At 36.7% G+C, this 20,347-nt stretch overlaps 1 protein-coding gene across 1 annotated transcript; it reads right to left on the reverse strand.

Annotated features, from left to right (window-relative positions):
- Positions 1–2,065: 2,065 nt before the first annotated feature.
- LOC110778086 (transcription initiation factor TFIID subunit 5) lies at positions 2,066–20,115 on the reverse strand. The gene is made up of 19 exons (XM_021982644.2): positions 19,708–20,115; positions 9,289–9,370; positions 8,902–8,980; positions 8,688–8,785; positions 8,519–8,575; positions 6,582–6,663; positions 6,390–6,499; positions 5,460–5,567; positions 5,222–5,370; positions 4,956–5,066; positions 4,786–4,855; positions 4,660–4,699; positions 4,379–4,543; positions 4,210–4,286; positions 3,926–4,042; positions 3,376–3,641; positions 3,188–3,283; positions 3,021–3,093; positions 2,066–2,482 (listed from the first exon to the last, which is right to left on the reverse strand). The coding sequence occupies exons 1-19, from the start codon at positions 19,905–19,907 to the stop codon at positions 2,429–2,431; spliced, it is 2,034 nt and encodes a 677-aa protein (XP_021838336.1). The 5' UTR covers positions 19,908–20,115; the 3' UTR covers positions 2,066–2,428.
- Positions 20,116–20,347: the final 232 nt, after the last annotated feature.

The following is a 20,347-nucleotide window of genomic DNA, read 5'->3' on the forward strand; positions in this document are numbered from 1 at the left end:
CATACCCACTTTAAAAAAAAATAAAAAATGGAAAGATGTCCCACACTTAAATAAATGTGTACAAGTGTTGCTAACTTCTTATATACTGTCATCGATAATATAAGTATTGTCATTGTTATATATATACTGTCATTGTTGTATTAAAATACTGTCACAATCAACCAAAAAAAGGAAATTATGTATACAAGTGTAATGAAATAGAAAAAGTAAAGGGATCACTTAAATGAACGGATAAAAGTGTTGCATATTCAATGAATAAATAAAAATATGTATACAAGGGTTATATAAGTATTATCATCATTTACATAAATACTGTCATTGTTGTATCAATTACTGTCATATTACCGATATTTAGTAATTTGTTTGACTTTTCAACTCAGGTAGCGAAAATACCATTTTGCCCTGGGTATGGGCGCTTTTTGTCGCTGTCCACCAGCGATGTAGCATTCCTCGTGTTAAGTAGTTTATTTTCAGTTTGTTATGTAAGTTAGTTGTGTAATTTGTAAACTTCGTTTATTTATGCAAAATTAAGCCTATGTCAAAAAAAAAAAGTATTCAAACGAATTGAACAGTTTAACATATTAGGGCTCGTTTGGTATAACGGTCAACTTTCAGTTTTTGGTTTTGAAAGCCATATAATATGATTTGATCCTAACTAAAAAGTAGGCATAACTACGTAATACTCCCTATGTATTTTATTAGGAGTCACATGTTGACCGACACACGTATTAAGGAAGGAGAATAGAATGTAATAGAAATAATAAAGTAAGTGGGGAGGGAGTAATAAAAAAATAGAAAAAAGACGTGGGGAAAGTGTTTTAATCAAAGTTGAGAGGGAATAATTGTAGTGGTGGTCCTTCGAAAATTAGATATATTAAATACTTAGAAGGTGGGGTATAAAAGTTATGAAAAATGAGAGTGTAACTCATAATAAAAAATACGGCCGAAAACGGTAAGTGTGACTCGTAATAAAATACAGAGAGAGTAGTAACCATATTGATTTTGAAAACTGGCAACAAAAAACTAAAAATACTTTTTGTGATTTTCATATTTTGGTACTTAATTTTATAAACAATGCAACATTTAAGCCGTGTCACAATGATGACATGTCATGCTCATGTGTCATGATTGGAAACTAAAATATTTAACTCCATATTTTGGAAACTAAAAAAAAGTTGGATAATATTAATATTCTAATTTGTTTCCTTTTTCATATCGACTACCTTATTTACTTGTTTTCATAGTAAAAATATTGCATTGATAGAAAAATATTATGATAACGCATATCGTATGTAGCGCCTATATGTACTAATTAAACTCTGACACGTAAAATTGCGACAACTAAATATTGCCGCAATTTACGAGCTTTATCATCACCAACAAAACTTTTGGTGATTTTCATATTTTGGTACTTAATTTTATAAACAACAAAAAACTGAACATAAAACAATACAAATGCGACTTTTTAACCTTACTCATAAAAAAGTTAATAACTCGATAGAAAATCGGGTTGACAAGGCACTCATCTCTCTGACTTAGATCATACTAATTGTTTAGATTAGTAAAGACGACCCAATTATATATTAAGTGATGAAGTACTAAGTGTTCATGAGCCACATGATTAGTGGACCTTAATCATATGTTGCTTAATTATTTATATGATTTGACTATGTTGAATCTTAACAGTTAACATGATGCCAATTGCCAATCAAGCAACTAACAATCATTAATTAGAATTAGAATATGTACGTGGCTTGATTTATATTCAGTAGGGAGTGCCCCCAAAGCTATGAGTTAAAAGATAATTTAAGAGTCATTAAAATGTGTTAAGAGTATAATTAAGGTGGGTATTAGACTAATGATTTCAAATTGAAGAAATAAAGAGGCATTGATTAACATATAAAATTAGTTGGCTACTTCACCTATCACCAATTGGTTTTAGGATTAAACGTCAGACTTATATGCGGTTAATCTCTTATCTGACTATAGTGTCATATTTCATTTTTCCACCGTTTTTTTTTTACTTGCACAAACAAATTAGGTAGAAAAAAAAGTACTCCATAGGTATTAATGGTAAATATAAATTATGTATTATGGTGTGTGAATACATACCATAAAAGAAAATAGTGCAACTAATATGCAACTTCCAAAAAAGAAAAATGATCCAAGCAAAATAAAACCCGGAAAAGTATACGAAGTATTTGTTTTGGTAAAAAGAATAATTCATATCAACTACTGAACAGAAGAAGAAATTAGAGTAAAAAGAGCACGACCACTTCATTTCCACATTAAAACAACTCAACCTAAGCAGTTCTTAACAGCTAAAGCTGCTCAACCTATGCCTTCATAAACTGTGACATCCAATTGCTCTTTCGGGCATCTAAGCTTATCTGTAAACTACTACTGCTAACATAATCTGCTAATCCATTCATGAGCGTTTAGAAAGAACCCCGGCAGCAAATAGCAGATTCCTTCTCGAAAACTGTAGCAAAAGAAAGGACCATAATCAGAGATAATGGTAGTAGTTGAATCACATCTCGAGATACTTGAACTTTTCAGAAGTAAACTTATCTAAACTTATAGGACCTTATCTAAATGTAATTATGTATGAACCCTTATAAGACCTCATAAAACCTCATACGACATTATTATATCTTATTTAAAGTTTATTAGATTATATCTAAACTTTTGCAATCAAAATACTTATAATATTAACAACTACGAAGTATAAAGTAATAAAGTAATTATTATTTATTTCTTATATTAAAATTATATAACAAATCATTTATAACAATATAAATATGTTTTACTTAATATAACAACTTAATAATAGTCAAATACGAAATATATAATAATGGTAATAATAATCATAGTATTACATATTTTACTCATTGGAACTTATAAAACCTTATTGGAACTTATAGGACATTATATATATGACCTGAAACTTATTTAGATAAGGTCATATAAGTTGAAGAGAACAAGGCGCGTAAGAGACATTATAAAACTTGCAACATTACCATCAAAGAGTAAACTGGCGACGATTTGGTAGGAAGAGTCCTTAACGACCGGAGTCTGTTTGAGCTCCCAGTCCTACACGTGAAAACAGGTAAACTGAGATATAGTATGTTCCTTTTCTTCTAAATTTTTTAGAAATCACCTGTTTACCAATTCCAGATGAACTTACTTTTCCTCAGATCTTGGCGTCTTTGTGCTTGCATTGACATCCCACAGTTTTACTGTGCAATCAGCTGATCCGGAGGCAAGAAGTGAGCCTTCACCACTGGTACATGGACATACGTGAATTTGAGCCATAAATAGATATAGGTTCACACAGTTAAATGAGCACGGCTGAGAAGAGAGAAGTATACTTGCCTGAAAGCAAGTGACCATACGCATGACGTGTGACCTACCAACGGGGTAATGCAACGACCGCTAGCAAGATCCCACATCATGATTGCACCGTCTTCATCACCAGATGCCATATACCGACCATCAGGCGACATTGCCAAAGACAATACCATACTCCTGTGACCAATGAAAATCCTAACACACTCCCCACTCTGAATATCCCATAATCGAACTGTTTTATCACTAGATCCAGTAGCTATGTAGTTACAGTTTACATGCCACCGGACACACTGAAAACGAAGTAAATGCAACATCAATTTCATGAGATAGGAAAAGCAGAATACGGCATGTAAGCATATTCAAATATGAAAACAAGCGCCTGAATTTTAGAGCTTCATGAGAAAAAGATGCTCTTCTTCAATTTAGCAAGACAATCCCGACTAAATTTAAAAATCCCTCCTAATTAGTTAATACTACAAGGTTTGAACATACAACACATAATAAGCCATAGAAGATGAAACTGAAAGGAACCATGTCCGCCAAAGAGAAGAGGAGACAAAATTGAAGTACTTACATCAACATCTGACAAATGCCCAGCCATGATTCTCAGAGGCTGTATTCTGTCCATGGACCAGATCCTTGCTGTTCTATCATGAGAACAACTAGCAAAATAGTGTCCATAGGGGCTGAACTGCAAGAATAAAACCACTCGGTTTAAGGAGATATCAGTGCATATAAATGAAATTTGCAACCATGGAGTAGAGCAAGAGTAAAGACATGAGTACAGTGAGAAACAAAGGGGAAGTTCAGATACTGAAGCCTAGCAATTTATAAATAGATCAAGAATTAGAAATCTACCTGCACATCCCATACAGGATAATTATGACCCTTGTAGCACACCAGATTGGCATTCAGTTTTGTGCTCCAAAGCCGCACTGCAGCTCATAAATTAAAGGTAAATGCAACATCCATAACATACAGAAGAAAGAACGACACAGATAAATATAGGATATTATCAGGAACAAACCAGTTGAATCTGCTGACGAAGAGAGGATAAAGTCGCCAAGAGGACTGAACGAGGCTGAATAAACAGGCCCAGAATGACCCTGAAACAAAGTATAGGGTATTTTTCCACCATTTGCACTATGCATATGTTCATTTCCAGCTGTATCATTTTCACCCTGTAAAGCAGCTACAACCAGAAAATGGAAGGAAACAAATTCTTAAGGAAGCATGACGATGAGTTGATGACATTATCTAAGTGAAAGCAAGCAGGAAAAATAAAAGAGATTCTGCATAATTACTCACTATTATCCATTTGTTGCCCAAGCTTTGACATGTCCCAAACCTAAATAAGATAAACTCTTCTTATTAGCACAACCAGACAGCTTTTTCACATAAAGAAGCAGGAATTCTAGGGACAAACCATAAGACCTTTAAGGAAGAATCTGAAAATCCACCAGCAACCAAGGATCCATCATGTGAAATTGATGCACAGTTTAAACTAAGAAATATAACACAAAGTTGGTCCGAAGTTAGTTGCGAACAGGAAATAAGAGAAACAACAAACTAATTTATCAAGGATATTAGGCCAAAGAAGTTACCCATTGTGTGTATTGATAAATGTGTAGAAGCTTACTGATGGCAGGGCCACACTACTCAACTGCACACGATTACGGAGGTCTTCCAGGATAGAATGCTCAACTTCAGTTGGCCTGCAGCAATGTGTTATACTTTTAATAATAACAAGAAGTAGAGGTTAACTTTTAACTCTCTCTTATGTTTTTCTGTCTATAGCAGATCATACATTTTAATGACTCTAGAGCTTCCAAGTATGTTGCAGAGCTAGATATTAATATATGAGGCATACATTGCAGGCAAAGTAAGCTCTGGTTTGACTCTTGGTGCCAATGGAGTGATCACTTCTGGACGTGCAGCTTTTCCACCAGCGCCTCCAACTTTATCCTTTTTGGATTTTTTCACTGGTGCAGCTTGCTTTCCTCCGTCAGCAGATCTTTTCTATACATTAAACACGCAGATTTTTATCAGTACGAAGTATAGGCATACATACATTGCAAGAGGTGGATTCAAAGAAGCAGCAATACCACCTTATTTTCTTCATTCTCTCCTTCCTTGTTTTCCCCATCTACCTTATCAGAATCTAAAAGCAAACCTCCACCCTTCTCCAAGCGATCCTCTATTGAATCTTCCAGCATCTAAATAAAAGAAAAGGCACTACATGATTATGTTGAACATTGATTGATTTGCCAATGGAGTTTCCATGAGTCAATAGGGCACTACAGGATAACTTGTGAAAGCTTCAACTATGAGTGGAATGTGCACATGTGCATCTTGAAGAACCAAATAATATACGTAAGTATAAAAAAAATACTGATATTTTTGGTATATAAGCTATCACACGGGTGCGAGTATAATATCCATGGGTAAGTATCCATGGGTAAGTATAATATTAACAAAAGTTTGCCATTTATAGAAAGGGTGCGAGTAATCCGGGACGGCTTTATAAGGAAAGCGGTGCGAGTATACCCGGACGGAGGGAGTAGTAATTAAGTACAAGTCGCACAACTGCTAAACAAAAACACAATCCACTATATGGGACACTGTACTTTTAATTTTTAAAAAACTGACTTTCTGATTAGAATAGGTCATGTCTCCATAAAGTAACTAATAGAAACGTATTATGTCATTTTCAACTAAACAAAAATTTGCCAAATACTCGAGGGAAGAATTAAGGGGGGAGCTTCAATTTCATTTACTCTCTGCATTTGCATGATGTCCATCCTAGTTTGGCTTGTTCCACCATGACGGTTTTAATTGGTATATCGACTTTGACGAGTCTACAATGTTAAACCCCCACTCAGATTTGAAAAGAAACAAAAAACAGGTAATATGTGATAATTTAATAACTGCTAGTTTGTAGCTTTCAGATTAAGTTGAGGGAACCAGCAGACTGATATTCATAGCTTCAGCATCATAAAATTATGACTCGAGTGTTGATTATGAACTTGATATCTTACCCCCCACTGAATTTCTTTCTGATTTATCAAGTTCGCCGCATCTTGGCCACCATCAACCAGTGTCACAGCGTCAGCATCATCAGATATGATTCCAGGCTGGCCGGGGCAAACTGTGAATCAAAATGCAAATGCCTCAGACATGCCATTAAATGTAAAAAAGAAACAAAAAGTAAAGACAGAAGAAATCCGCACCTTGGAAGTTGATATGCTCATTTACAACTCCAAGCATTGACTGAATTTTAAGTAGATACTGGAGGAGAAGCTCATGAGAGTACTACAGCAAAAGTTTGAAACTAATATTAACCAATTTATCCAACTTAATTGGCCATATGGGAGCAATGGTTGATCAGAATTCCTTTTAAGAAAATGAAAAATAAAATTGGTAAATTGCCATTGATAATTTCAACCATGGGTGGTCGGACAAAAGTAGAAATCCAATTTGAGATTTGGCCAGCAGTAATCTCAAGTATTCAAGTATTGTACACAAGTACATCCATCGTGTCACTAAGGAAATCTTGGCTGCATTGATGGAACTAAGGAGGGGCTTGCTGGCTCCCCAAACTATGATTTTAGACTTGGTATTAAAGTTGTACAGAAGTTAAAGTATTGTAGTCTAAGAGGTTGATTTGTAGATTAATGTATTGCGGCTATTGCCTGTTAGCCTCTAAACATGCATTTATTGAAGAAGCCCAAGGCTATGTTCTCTTCACTTTATTCTTATTCCTTATTAGACCACATCAGAAAAATCAGACCAGGCTAGAAAAATTCAGACCACACCAGAGCAGAAAAGCAAAAAGCAAACAAAGAATACATTCTGACCACACCAGAACAGATCAGGAGGAACCAAACCAGACCGGAAACTAGAAAAATCAGTCCAGGTGAAGTGAACAAAGCTTAAGTAGGCATGTTTTTTTTATTTTCCCATAGTTTTACACTGTTTTTACATACTAGCTCCGTTCCTGAAAGTTCTTTACTCTTTCCGTTTTAGTCCGTTCCTGGAAGTTCTTTACACTCTACTTTGTTCCATTTTTGGCATATAAAATTTACATTTACACCCTTATTTGTCCCACCACAACATACAAGTTGCAATATTTTTTATTATTGAAATAAAACATAACTTACTCACTCACAATACTTTAATGTTAAGTTTCATCGACTTGTATTGTTGGACAATTTATAACCATCCATTTTCCCACTTGTTATTCCCACCATCACATGATCAACAAGTTTCTTAATTACCGTGCAAATAGTAAGCGTAAAGAACATTTAGGAACGGAGGTAGTACTACATTAGCTTCTATGTGACATAATTATACTGTAATTTGTATTGTTAACTAAGAAGCTTTTTCTTTTTACTTTTATCTTAGGAAAGATAAACCATATATTTTTATACAAAAATATTCGTCAAACAAACTGCCTATTATTTACTTATGGCTTACCAAAAAAGAGACATAAATTACAATTACTTTTTAGGCATCTTAGAGAAGGGAGAGACATGCATAAAGTATATAGGATTTACAGAAATTCCAAACTTTTAATAAGTTTGTGGTAATACTATCGTTAAACTAATGATGGATCTAGAATCATCTTTTGGATTAATACTTGCATGCAAAACTTCACAACTTCATAAAACAGTATTGTCAGTTAGGATAGATGCTGAAATATAATCAACCTTTAGTTACTTTTCGGATAAATGCTGAATTACACCAGGTACTGCAAAAATGGTTTTAAGATAAAATCAAAGGAAAGTATTTCCACAAAAGAAAAATAAAATAAAAATCAGAATGTCTCTACTTGATTTGTTTGGGCCCATTTTTCATAAAATTCAACGGTAAGAAGAAAGTTTGACATGATTAATTCAGGTGTATAATACTTACGGAATATCTGATCTTATCAGACTCTTATTTTAGTAACTTTAGAAGTAATTGCAGGAACAAACAACATATTTCATTCCATGATGTGATTAACTTTCAAAGTTCAAAGTAGCAGAAGTATCATGCCTTCGTCATTCATACTAGGGGGAGGAGAGGCAGGGTGATCCTCCCATGCAAGAAACATTTGTAAGTTGCTTACTGGTAACACAGAAAAATATATGCAATGAATTTCGCTTTGGAGAAGTCAAGAAAGAACCTGGCAGATCTTGATGTTTACTTTGCTCTGCCTTAAAGTGTGAGCAAACTCCATCTCCTGGACAGAGGGGATCAAAAGCAAAAGAAAAAGTAGGGGATAAAATATTCAGTAAACATAGAAAAGATCAGAAACTAAATGATTTGTTTGAAAGTTTTAAACTGCAGTTAACCTTCAAATGAGAGGGTGAAAGAACTCCTTCGAGCTTCTGCAGATCTCTTTCATGCATAGTTTCATGATCTTCACGGAAGGTAATGAAAAAACTACGGGCTGTAGAAATAACACAAATAAAAGAAAACTCCCACAATCACGTACATTTGGCGAACTCTTCAAACAAGAAGCATTGAGCAGCTGAAGGATATTATGAAGATAAGTTGACATCTCACCTTCTTGTAGATGGCCTCTTGCAACAAGATCCATGAAGCAATGAATAAATACTGGATAAAGTACCCGAAGCAATTCATGCTGTTCAGTAAAAAAACAAGGGGAAAAAAAATCTTTATTTATAACCCTTCAAGAACGTCGTTGATTTTTAGTTTTCCGAGGGTGGGGGGGGTGGGGGTGGGGGGAATACAATGAATAGAACACAGGGGAAAAGCCAACTCTTCAAAGAAATTGACTATAACCCTGCACTTCTACTTGGAGCAAGTACAAAGGAAGACAATAAGGAATTGGTAAAAGTTGGTTCAATAAAAGGCTTACAATATCTGCAAGTATTCAACTCCGGATAAAGTGCAAGAATTTTGTGGGAAGTAAAACAAGATGAAAATCACCTTGTATAAATCTAGGGAATTGTGGGCCCATGATCTTAACTTGCTGTACCCATCATAATATTGTGCAGGAAGGCTCTCGGACCTGGCAAGAACAAAAGGTAAGGATTTATATGAACTTCCCTTTTTCTTTTATACTGAATAGTAAAATAGAAATGGTCTTTTGACTTAACGTAAACATAGTAATTAGAAGACAGACAACAACAATGTCATGTTCATCACTTCATCTACCAAAAATTATTAATCATGTACAAAATCAAAGACCTTATAGCAGCATAGCACACTAGCACGTATTCCCTCCGTTTCGAAATAATGGGGACAATTTACCTTTTCACGCTTGCCTATGTAAATGTTTGGACATTAATCTCTAATTTTGTATTCGTAAAAATTATAAAAAGTTGATATTCGGAAAGTGCATATCAAGACGAATCAAACAAGATCTCACACGACTATATTTTTCTTTGCGCATAAATCACAAATGATAGTCAAATTGAAATTTGTGAATAGTGTCAAAAGTCAAAGTGTCTCTATTATTTCGAAACGGAGGGAGTATTACCATCTAATTTTCACATGAATGCCAAGGTTAGTGTGATCTTGCAACTCATAGTTGGTATAAGCAAAATGGCGAACATTAATCTCATAGGAAAGGAAATGACAAGAAGAAAGGGGCACTTAGCGCTGAACAAAGGTGTAAAACATGTCGATAGAATTCACAGAACAATATACCACACGCAAAAATTTCAGGAATCTATCGCCCCCCTCTAAAAGAGGGATAGGGGGAAGGTAATTTTATCTGCAAGCAGATTTCATTCTCCCCAAGGGCTCAAACATGTTACATGACAAGTAAATTATCTAGGCACACCAAATAGGAAATCAATGCTAGATTGCTAGGTACTTTCATTCATCTTTGCAATAGTTAGACACCATACGTCCAATGGTAACAGAAATGTTGCTTACATTAATGATTTTAAGTCCTAGATTACTAATTATTGAGTCATTTTTACTTGGACATAGTGATATTGTTATGGGGAAATGGTATTTTATCGTCTTCTATTATTCATGGCATATGCCTCCTATGTTACCTGCACTCAGATACCCATATTGGACACGAGTACGTGTCAAAGTGTTCGACACGACTATTTTGTGAAAAAAATTGCATGATTTTGGTCCAAAATGAAGTGTTAAAGTGTCCATACCCATGTCCGAGTGTCGAGGATCCAACACGGGTGTTTGAGGTAAAATGAAAAGTCGGGGTAACAAAGTATGCCTCTATTTATATTACAAACTAAATATCCTACACTTCGTAGGTTTCCTAAGTCCTATAGACTTCTATCTCATACTACCTCCGTCCTATAAGTTGTTACACTTCTAAATTAGGAATGACCCCACAATTATTATATTGTCTCTCTCTTCCCACCAAATTTTTTTTGTCCCTACACCCTCTCTCATTCAATTAAAAAAATACCCCACTAACTCCTATCACATCTACTTTTTCAATTAAATAACAATTGACAACCAAACAATCTTTATCTCCTAAAACTTTGTGCAAAGGTAAGTGTAACAACTAATCTGGGACGGAGGGAGTATCATATAACATAACTCTATTTCATATGATATTCTATCCTCTATAATAACTACGTTATCCTCAAAACCCTCCCGCAATTGTAACGACAGTTTCACGAACATTGCGATTGGAAACCTAAAAATATCTTCTACGTTAGTCTAGATCAATCAGATAAACTGCAACTTCTATGTTAAAGTTGATATACACAACCCAATGATGTCGGCTTCAATAAAAATAATTCTCGAGCAAGAACGCCTCTCTTTTCGAACCTGCAATTTTTCTCTTTCTTTTATCTCTCTTGACGAGAACTCCTTTCTATTGGAACTCGGCTAAATCTCAACATAATAAGAACGTCATTCTTTTCGCACCCGCCGGTTTCTCTTCTCTTGAGCGAAATCATGCTTAATCCGTTATTGATTTTTCGGAGTAAAACCAATTTGAAACCCTTCATTGATTTTTCGAAGCAAAATAAACTTAGATTTGTACTCGAGTTGGACGTGATCACCTAGTACGAGTTTTTTCACAACACAAACTCAACTTCTACCAATTATTCACATCGAGAGTATTATATTAACCATAAATCCTGCCGATGGGATAATCAAAGTGACATTTTTTTGTAGACGGTCCTTAGCCCTAGGCTCTTAAACAATGCTAAATTATAGGAAAATTATTGATGTCTCATATTATTCATGGCATATGTCTCTATTTATATTACAAACTACATATCCTACACTTCGTAGATTTTCTAAATCTCTATAAACTTCTATCACATATCATATAACATAACTCTATCTCATATGATATTCTATCATAAAAAGATGGTATATTTTAGCAATAGCGGAGTAGCTCACCTGTGGAAGGATTGGTGTCTCTATTGCACCATTTAACTCTACAGAATTTAAGGGTGATAATATCCGAGAAGCAACACTTTTTTTTTTTTGGGCAAGTAAAGGATATTATAACAAAAAGAATAAAGAATGGAACTAGCAAAGCTGGTACCACAAGTCTTCCAAAACAACAGTTACAAAATGAAACCGAAGGCATCAAGCTAACTGCAATAGAAACGTAGCAAACACAACAAGACCAAACAAGCTGAGCATGTTTATCAATAGCTCTACAAGCAACTCTGAATCTGATGTCCTCCGGTACATCAGTTGGACGCCTACTTCTCTGATTAAAGACTTTATTATTGCGCTGAATCTAGAGCTGGCAAAACCTGACTCAACCCACCAACCCGACCCAAACTTAACCCAATAATAAAGGGTTGGGTCAAGATTTTCAACCCGTTTAATTAAATGAGTCAACCCGAAAACAACTCGGTTAACCCGTTTAAGTTCAATCAAGTATGTAATATACATCTGTAGAATGTTATTTGAAATATTTTATTTCTCATTCTTTCCTTCAACATTGAATAATGGCAAATTTGCAAAAAAATACCTTTTAATCTTTTATAACCCAAAATTTGCGAGAAAGGACCTTATATAATTTTTTTGTGAAATCACACCTTGATGTCAATTTTTTTTTTTTTACGAAAGACAACCTAAGGGAAGTTTCCAGCATTGACTGATTTTTTCCGACCATTGACTTGCACGTGAACAACACGTGTGACTTAAATTGGCTAAAGACATTCATTTTACCGAGTCTTGAATTTTCAAACTTGAATTTTTTTTTATTTTTTTTTCAACTTTAGGTTTTAAAGTTTAGAATTTTGGAGGGAAATTGGGTGTGGTTAGCAAATAAAGCCACACGTGCTGCTCACGTGCAAGTCAATGGCCGAAAAAGCTCAATCAATACCGGAAAATTCCTTTGGTTGTCTTTCGCAAAAAATAAAAAAATTACCTTAAGGTGTGATTTCACAAAAAAGTATATAAGGTCCTTTCTCGAAAGATTTGGGCTATAAAAGGTCCTTTTTGGCAAATTTGCCATGATTATTTGACATTTTGATTCATGTCAAATACATATTGGAGTATTAATTTTTGCTATGAGGATTTAGCTCAAAAAAATCACCCCGCAATTATACAGTCAAGTCAATTGACACTTAAAAGAGAAACAAAAAAACTTAAATGGGTCCACTTCACTTCAACCCGTTTATAGCCGGGTTGGTTTGGTTGAAAATGTCAACTCGTTTAAGTAAACATGTCGAGTTGGGTCGGAAAATCTCAACCCGTTTATAAACCGGTCAACCTGATTTCGACCCAACCCAACCCATTGTCAGCTCTAGTTGAATCCATATGTTGTAGATACACTCAGCAAAAAACATCACCACCGCCACGAGCTTACATCTATCTCCGGTACGCTTGGAAGCTTTGATAATCCACTGCACCTCATTATCAAAATGAGGAGTCTTATAAAACTGCAAGCCTTGCAACACCTTACTCCAAATTTCATAAGTGTAGCTACAATCAAAGAACAGATATTGAATAGATTCTTGGCTATTAGAACAAAGAGGGCAAAAATTAACAGTAACCACTTTCCAAGTAACCAGCCTATTTAACGTAGGCAACCTCTTCCGGATAACCAGATGAACAAGCTTTTTGCGGTAGCCTTATTGTTGCAAACCACCCTTCTCCAATTGACTTTCTCATGGATGCCTAAGACCTTAGGCTACATGCTTCTAGTAGAAAATTTCCCATCTTTGCAAAGTTGCAGCCAACAAGAGCATCCACCAACTCCATAGACTCTAATATCTTCCTCAAATGGCCATGACATTGAGGAAGGCCATTGCGTGAAAAAAGTTTTATGCCTTTAATGTAGTAGCTATGCACCCACCTATACCACAACTTGTCTTTTTTATGAGTGAAGGCCCACGAGAGCTTAGCCATTGCTGCTTTGTTCCCAATAGTCATTTCCTTTAGATTCAGTCCACCCGCACATCTAGGGAGGCAAAGTGAATGCCAAGCAACAAGAAATTTCCTTAATGGGTCATTCTACTGTAGTTCTGGATCTCTCTAATGGCTTTTTTTATGGGAGAATGAAGATCCGACGCCAAAAGATTGCAAGCTTAGTAGGATAGTTTGGACTAGCTGAAGCGTGACAATGTAAGATAAGTGCTTGGACTACTGTAGAATGACCCACCACCTTGTCAATTAAGGGGGCGTTTGGTTCACACGGGGTAAAGGGAATGGAATCAAGAAAGGGAAAGAAAGAGAATGGGAATGAATCCCTTTGATTTAAAGAGTTGTTTGGGTTATTTTCATTCTATACTCCTTATTACATCTCTTTCTTTCTGCTCCACCCCATGAGGCCGCCGCCGCCGCTTTCTTCGCCGTGTTCTTCACCCTTGCAGCGCCGGCTTCTTCTTCTCTCGCTGCCTTCTTCACCCTTGCAGCGTCGCGGCCTTCCCATCATCACCCTCGCAGAGTCACAACGCCGCCTCCTTCCCCTTCACGCCGCCTTCCTCTTCTTCACCATCGCGTTGCCTCCCCTTCTTCACCATCGCGCCACCGCCTTCACCTTCATTTCTCTCTACTAATTTGAGGTTTTAATGGTCAAATTCGACCATGAAAACTCCGGATCTGGAGTTTTCATGGTCGAATTTGACCATTTGAAGCCATGATTAAGATAAAAAGGTAATATTTCATGGTTTTCGGGTATTTTGGACGATGGGTGGAGTTTTTTGGGTGGACGATGTGTGGCGGTTGGTGGTCGGGTTGGAGTTTCGGGTGACGGTGGTGGTTGCGTGGTGGTGATGGGTGGTTGTGTGGAGGTTTCCTCGTGGTGAGGGGTGGTTGCGTGGTGGTTTCATGGTGGTATCAGGTGGGTGCGAGGTGGATGGAGAGGCGGCGGTGCGGCGAGGGAGAAGGTGAGTGGGTGGGGTAAGGTGGATGGGTCGCCGGTGAAGGTGGTTCAGATGGTGGCGGTTGTGTTATAATGTTGGTCAATGGTGGTCAACGATTTTGGGTGGTGAGGAAGGAATGGGAATCGAAATACCTGGGGGGGTTGTTTTCAATGTAAAGGATTTATGGGGTAAGTGAATCAGAAAAAAGGGTAAAGGGAATGACAAAACATGCTTAACAAACAACAACAAAGGGAATCATACTAGTTGATTCCCTTTCCCTTTGATGAAGACCCCCAACCAAACGCCTCCTAAAGGTTTGCATTGATGGTATCATGGTAGGCTAGCTTCTCGGCGGAGAGGGGAACACCAAGTTAACGAAATGGAAATGTTAACACAGGTCACCATTGTAATTGTATTCTTTTCCTCTGCACCCACACCACTAATGTAGATGTTGCTTTTACCTAGGTTTGCCTACAGACCACAAGCTGAAGGCTGCAAACAACATAGTAACAGATATACTATCAGCTCTTGAAAACAACAATATATGTAGTGACCTAGGCAATAATACATTCAGAAAACCAAGTTCAAGCATGAAATCTCTAATGAAGGACGACTCTATAGAGTCATAGGCCTTTTTCAGATCAACCCTTAAGAGACACTTAGGGGAAAGATGAGACCTGGTATAGCCCTTGATCAACTCTGTAGCAAGAAGAATGTTGTAAGATGAAACCAGATTGCCAATTCACTGACCACATCACCAATGATTACATGCATCCTCGAAGTCGAGATTTTAGAAATAAGCTAGTAAACCACATTGCAACAAGCAATTAGTCTGAAATCTTTGAGTTTAGAAGGATTAGACACCTTATGAATTAAGGTAATGGAAGTGCACTCATATCGAGGGAGCAAAGTATTAGTGCTAAGCACCTCTTTAACTACCTCATAAACAAAGCCTTGATTATATGCCATGAATTCTTGAAAAATAATGCATTAAAGCCATCAAGACCAGGAGCCTTATCATCACCAATACCCTTCAAAGCAAGGTCAGTTTCTAATAAGTGATATCCTTGCATAGACTTCTCCTAGCATCAAAGCTTGGCACCACTTCATAAGGTAGGAACATCGACAACGCCAAGAGATGCAGCACCAAGCAAATATTTATAAAAAGAGATAATCTCTAGCTGAATTTTCTCAGATCCACCAGTTTATTACCATGCTCATCAAATAGTACATATATTCGATTCAATTTGTTCCTCTCTTTTTCACAGAAGAAAAGAAGAATTGTTGATTGGAATCACCGGTTTGCAGCCATTGAATCCTAGATTTATGTCTCAAAGCAATCTCATCAATTCTCATCCATTTTCGAATGTCATCAAAACAGCCACTTCTTGCGACGGCACATCAGGAGTAGGATTAGACTTCAGTGAACTTTGGACAGAGTCAACTTGACTGAGTGATCCTATCAGAAATGCCAGCAAATTCTTCTCTGTAGAGAGTCTTCAATTTAGCTTTAACCTGCTTTAGCTTCCACCATAGATTGTACATATGAGAACCTTGCACTCTGCTACGCCACCATACAGATTCAATAAGAGGAATGAACTGTTTATTCTCTACAAGGAAGTTAAGAAACTTGAAAGGTCTACCACCTTCAAGTTTATAAGAAGGCAATTAATCAGCAAAGGGGGGTGGTCAGATATTGAAGGGTATAATCAACAGTTACACCACTGTACATATGCATACAGTCAGAATTCCCCAAGCTCCGGCCAATCCTACTAACAGTCTTGCCCATACCAGGACCTTAGGAGAAGTAATGACCCACACTCTTAAGAGTGCACAACCCAGCACCACTATAAAGTCATCAAAGTCCTTAATTTCATTAGCAGAAATAGGAGCTCCATTAATTCTATCATCACCAGAAATAGGAGAATTGAAATCTCCAGAAATAAGCCAAGGGTTGGCTCCAATACTAGGAAGAACATGCAAAAAATCGCGCCATAACCCTTCCTAGTATCAATGGTGTGAAGACCATACACAACTGTGAAGTATAAAGAGACATAAGAGACATTTCCAGATTTATCTCTAATTTCACAATGAAGAAACTGCTAATGACAGATTAAAACCTTCATGTCCACCTCCAAGTATGGCCACCCTAACCAAATACTCCCTCTGGGATTAAAACTATAATTAGCTTCCCAACACCATTGTCTACCAAATTTACGAGAGATTTTAGAGAACTAAATAACTTTAACTCTAGTTTCTAAAAGAGCAATAACATGAATATTATTCAATTTAACAAGGTATTTTACCTCAGAAGCCTTAATAGGATCATTAAGGCCTCTCACATTCCTGGTGTAGAGATTAACCTTCATCAAAAGGAGTATTACTATATGAGGCTAGGTGATCTAAGACCTCCTAATTTGAAGAAATAATACCTGTAGTGATCTCCTTGAATCCTAAATCTCATGAAAGGGTTGTTAGAACTCATAGTTCTCATTCTTGCAGGTTTTTTAGTTTAAGTAACAATTTTCCACTCAGCTTGGTCACTAGAGGGACAACACGCATTAGTGGTGGAGTGTGCAAACTGGCAACCATTTCTTGTGGCTTCTGAATAGCTTTAAGTAACAATTTTCCACTCAGCTTGAGGGACAACACGCATTTGTGGTGGAGTGTGCACACTAGCAACCATTTCTTGTGGCTTTTGAATAGCTTTAGGCAACCATAACTTCTTAACTATTGGCCTTGTTGTAGGTGGTTTTGGAGCCTTCGCACAACCATGGCCAGCAGTGGGAAGTATAAGGGATTCCAGTCATAAAAACAGTTTGCTTGAACATTCTCCCAATGTATTCTTCAATCCATACATGATCAGGCAAGGTTGTTGTGATGTCCATTTCAATAAGAACCCGAGCAAATGATATCTTGTCCTGCCTTGAAGTGAACTCATCGGCAAAAAGAGGGACTCCTAGCAAGTTGCTTATTCTATAAGGGAGTCACTACCCCAACAATTTAGAGGCAGGTTAGGGAATTTCACCCACAATGGAGTTACTTTCAGAACTTCTTCATAGAAGTTGAAATTTGATGCCCATGGTTTGATTATAACAGGCTTCCCATAACAAGTATAAGGGCCACTTGAAATACTCTGATTCCTCTCTTCAATATTCACAAACTTGAGTATGAAATACCCATCATCATGGAAAAACACTTGTGGCTGAGTCACAAGTGCACCCAGCCATAAACTTCTAACCTCTTTACAGAAGAAGTTGAAGGTGAATCACTCACCACATACATAACCATTGATGATTGCGGAGTTGGGCCACTTTCTTCCCATCTTTTACCAGAGGAGCAACAAAGTCCAGAGAGGCTCCTTTTGCAGCCATTTTTGAACTTGTGAAGAGATTTTTCCAAGGTTCGCTAGTAGCACCCTCATCAATTCCCATTTGCAATCTTCTATTAACGTTCATAACGTTCAATAGAGGTTACAGAGATATTCTGCCTATGAAGATCTCCAACAATATCAACAATACCCAAAAATTTACCCCCAATTTGTGAGGTCAAGTTACTACGCATAGTTCCATTACCAGTCAATCCTAGAGCACGATTCATAGTCAATATATAGCAGCATGAAGCTCTTTAGAGATCTTACCAGCTGATGGATGAACCAAAGACGAGAGAATCAACTCCTCTTCATCTGTTCTGGGCATCATGTCCTCTGAGTTCATCGATTGTGCCCCATTTTGAGCATTATTGGTATCATTTAATTGAGAGTTCAATGGAGTATTTCCTTCCACAGGCAATGGAGTAGCAACAACAGGAGTTACCTTCTTTTCTTCGCCATCTATGGAGGCGATCGTATGTTAGTAAGCACCCGTAATGTGCGCCAGAGCTCATAAGAGGGAGAAGACGATTGAGCTCAAACTTTTTCCTGTTTTGGACGAGAAGCAACATTTTACTACTTTACTACTACACAGTTTTATTAGCAGCTTGTTTTGTATTTTCTAGAACATCAACTAGCGGCAACATGTCAGCTAAATCAACACTTATCTTAGCTAGAACATCAACTAAACTATTTAACTTCGTAGCTAGTTTTGGCTTTATGTCCAAAATAATCCCCGGATGTCTGATTCTACTACCCTTAGCCAGCAACAATTCTTTTTATTTATTTCCAATGGAGCCAATGCTTCCCAATTCTGAAAACAGCAGATTTGTCACACACCAAATCAAGGGTAGATAGAAAACCGTATGTTTGTCCATCACAAGGAAAAGATTATGTGACCAACACCCCCCACCCTCAACCAGAAAATCCCTACCTTCAAGGAAATGTGCACATAATTTGTAAAATAAGCCATGTTCCCCTAAAAACTCAAAAAACTCTTCAGAAGTTTCCACCATTCATCTTCATAAATTGATTAAATTCTTTTTATTTATTTCCAATGGAGCCAATGCTTCCCAATTCTGAAAACAGCAGATTTGTCACACACCAAATCAAGGGTAGATAGAAAACCGTATGTTTGTCCATCACAAGGAAAAGATTATGTGACCAACACCCCCCACCCTCAACCAGAAAATCCCTACCTTCAAGGAAATGTGCACATAATTTGTAAAATAAGCCATGTTCCCCTAAAAACTCAAAAAACTCTTCAGAAGTTTCCACCATTCATCTTCATAAATTGATTAAATTCACCCCCAACCCCACCCCACAACAACATCGTCACAGCCTTAGTTACAATAAGACGGGTCGACTGCATAAACCAAAGATATTAACACCGGTGGTTGTCAACAAAGACGATTCTTCGCTGTTGGAGGTATTAAACACATTTACCTTCATTCCCAACTTGCTCAAATGCACATTTAAATTTACAATTTTCTTCAATGCATAGCAGATAAATTCAAAATTTCGCATTGATAGTACGGGAAAAAAATCAATCATGCCCTAAAAATAAGCTTAAATTGCACATTAAATAATACCCAAATCCCCAAATCACCAATACAAAACAAAATTAAGCTCGAATCAGAAGAAATCAGCAAAATAAATACTCAACAGTAGTAATAACAAGTACTCGTAGTCAAAGGAGAGAGAAAGTACTCGGAGGTAAAGGTGAGGATGAGCTTGGCGACATCTGGGTCAGTGTGAGAATTCGACGACGAATTTTTCGATTGTTGTTGTTGCGGGTGTTTTTGTTGTTGCTGAAGTTGCTGTTCTTCCTGAAAGGCGACTTCAGTTTGCCTGAAACCTTTCTTCTTCAAATACGCAAGCACGGCTTTCTCTATCTCTTCTTCCTCCATTGTTATTGCTACAAAAAGTTCTGCTGCCTTCGACGACTCTGTTGCGATTTGATTGATGTAATTGGAATAATTCAAAGTTTTGCTACAGCTGCATCAATTTGAAGATGGTGAAATTACGAAAATTGTAGTAATTGATTCGAGACTACAATAAAAAGTTGAGTGAAAGAGGGAAGAGATGATCAAAATAAGGGTTTTGGGCTTGACTATAAATCCTACTTCCTCCGTTCCGCAAACGATATCATTTCTATTTGCACGTATATCAATAATTCAATATACTTCTTTAAACATTAATATCTCTAAATGCGTATAAGTAAAAATTATAAAAAGTTGATATTTGGAATCTTTGCATTAATACGAATTTAACAAGATCTCACTTGACTATGTTTTTTTCTTACACAACAACAGTGAAAAAATATTTGCCAAAGTTGATTGATGATTAG

This window comes from Spinacia oleracea, chromosome 2 (genome assembly GCF_020520425.1).
Source record: "Spinacia oleracea cultivar Varoflay chromosome 2, BTI_SOV_V1, whole genome shotgun sequence".
NCBI classification, from domain to species: Eukaryota; Viridiplantae; Streptophyta; class Magnoliopsida; order Caryophyllales; family Amaranthaceae; genus Spinacia; species Spinacia oleracea.